Source organism: Temnothorax nylanderi, unplaced genomic scaffold (genome assembly GCF_030848795.1).
Source record: "Temnothorax nylanderi isolate EJ_2023f unplaced genomic scaffold, tnyl_v1.0 TNYL_tig0141_pilon, whole genome shotgun sequence".
NCBI lineage: Eukaryota > Metazoa > Arthropoda > Insecta > Hymenoptera > Formicidae > Temnothorax > Temnothorax nylanderi.
The window spans coordinates 25,339-27,858 of record NW_027249203.1 but is presented as its reverse complement, the minus strand read 5'-3'; the positions used below and the strand labels follow the sequence as shown (position 1 = coordinate 27,858).

Here is a 2,520-nt window from a genome sequence, read left to right as displayed (position 1 = left end):
TCAATGTACTCATATGGAAATACGCCTTTTCGTGTCAGCATATCAAAATTTTCTGCGGATATTTTACAAAATTCGCGTTGCAATATTCGCAGTTTATCCTTGCTTAGATAAGATGCCAATTTGTCGAGACTAGCGGTGAGAAACTTGTACGAATCGATAAATCGCAATTTGACGCAAGTTTTCTTATCTTTATCTTCGGTGCTTTTTACGTTTTTTGTAAACGAAATGTATTTCTCTTTTGTGATTGGGAGCAAGTCTACATGTCCTTCGTACGCTGTTGCTATTTCAGTTATAATAAAATGCGCGTCGTAGCCAGATAAATTATGAAAAACTATGGGAATGCAATGCGAATCTTTGTAGTTCAGATTACAGTTTGAGTGCGCGGGACTTCTGTACTGACCGGTCAGATGACAATGATCGCGTACTCGCACGTCGTCTGGCTCGAACGGTTTTTCGCACACGTGACAGTGCGTTGCGCTGTTGAACTTTTCCCACTCGTCTCGCGTGAAATTCGCCATGGGTACATTAGTGGACAAGGTTGTCTTTACGTCGTGAGCTAAACGTCTTAGCTCCTCGGCGAACCACGCGACGCAATCCTTATCGCGACGAAACCGATACATTGATAACGAATTGTCGTACGAGCAACGCACGTAGTACCCTATGCTAAACACGCGATGATGTTGATATGTGTACCTGGACGTTTCCGGATCCGCTTCCATCTTCTCCAGGGTACATTCTAGGTCGGCGTATACGATAAATGGAACTCGTTCCTTCCTGTTGTGATTTTTAAAGGCCAACCACTTGTCGTTATCGCTCGGTAACTTGATCGCGCAGTCGTTCATCTCCTGACAGTCGACGGTGTGGGCTTCCAATTTCTCGCTGGAGCCGAAGTAGTGCAAACATCTGTAAATAAAGAATTTTTTAAATATATTTTTACGTAAAAATTATTTTTATTATTTATTAGAATGTATACTCACCGATCGCAAAAGTATTTCCTGTGCTCTTTTTTACTCAATTGCGAGCTCACGAGGCGGGACAGGTTCTTGATCCATGCAAAATGTCCCACGTTGTCGTCATGCACGTACAGCAGATTTACATGCCTGCCCATCTTTCGACCAGTAACCCGTATTGGCAAGATAGCAAGTTCCTTGTTTTTTTTCTCGATGCTGTAGACGTTGATGGAGATGTCGTTGTGATCTTCAAACCGTTTAATATGATCCAACGTCATTGGAAACTTAATGTTTGTAAGATTTAGCACCGACGTGTAATGTGGATACGACGATTCCCGTTCTGCATGTCTCTCGGCTGGATGCAGAGCAGCCACCACTGACCATGCGAAACATGCATTGTCCATTGATCGCACGTTTATTACCGCTCTCTTCACTTTAATTTCTCGCGGTATTTCCACAAAACACCCCGCGTGCAATGGATTGTACTTGTTCACATTTACCGTTAAATTGAGTATACGCGACAACGCCCATCCGCTATCACGTTCCTGGAATTCCTCCAGCTTTGCTAGGGTAGGCTCGATGACGTGTCGCTTGTACCACTCACACAGATCGGACTCACGGAAGAGTTCATAGTTTCTCGTTGCGATACTTTTATTCGCGCGTTTGTCACCCGCAACAAATTCGCCATTAAACATTGTGTTTATTTTTACATTGTCATGTCGTTGCATGACGTTCCGCACACGATCGAGTACAATGTCTCTCGCATCTTTGAGAAATTGATGAGGGCCGATGTGTTTGGAATTTATTACCACACCGGTCAGTATACGACTTTCAAAGGCTGTATCTATCTCGCGCCATCTGAGTCCTGTCTCACTCGCGCTGTATCCTGCACCCACATGCACGAAACGTTGACGTACCGAGTCTTTCAGACCTTCGAGTCGTGCGATACAGGCGACCAACGACTGTTTGAGACCGATCGCTAATCGTGGCCGTTTAATTCGGCTTTGTTCTTCCAACGATTCGATAAACTCGTCGCATCGTTGCTCCCACGCGGTAAAGTCTTCCCTCGAATTTAAAAGGGTGGATTGGTCCAACAACTCTTGCTCCATGTTCCTCTTTCTACCACAATTTGTTGCACTCGCGACTTTCAATTCTCGACTACTGAGCGTATCACCCAGATTCGTCCTTCTATATTCTACTAATGATGCATCGTTTGCTTTTATCATATCTAATTTCATCTCTGTATCCGTACATTTGCGCCTTCCGAAAAAATCTACGATTTGCAGTTTTGCACGTGTGCGATGAAATCATTGCGAGACACGTATGTTCTTGAAAACGATATCGCGCCATTGACTTTCGGTGATTTGATCTGTATCAATGCAGCAGCCGTACATCGGCGCTATTTGCAAAATTTGCAGTTTTGCATGTGTTCGATGAAATCATCGCGAGACATGTATGTTCTTGAAAACAATAACGCTCCATTGACTTATGCGAAATTGCAGAATTTGCAGTTTTGCACGTGTTCGATAAAATCATCGCGAGACACGTCGCGACATGTTCTTGAAAACAA

At 43.8% G+C, this 2,520-nt stretch overlaps 1 protein-coding gene across 1 annotated transcript; it reads right to left on the bottom strand.

The window, feature by feature from the left end:
- Window positions 1-797: 797 nt before the first annotated feature.
- Window positions 798-2,059, bottom strand: LOC139777243 (uncharacterized). Its single transcript, XM_071714537.1, has one exon. The coding sequence runs from the start codon at window positions 2,057-2,059 to the stop codon at window positions 974-976; it is 1,086 nt and encodes a 361-aa protein (XP_071570638.1). The 3' UTR covers window positions 798-973.
- Between the last annotated feature and the right edge of the window lie 461 nt (window positions 2,060-2,520).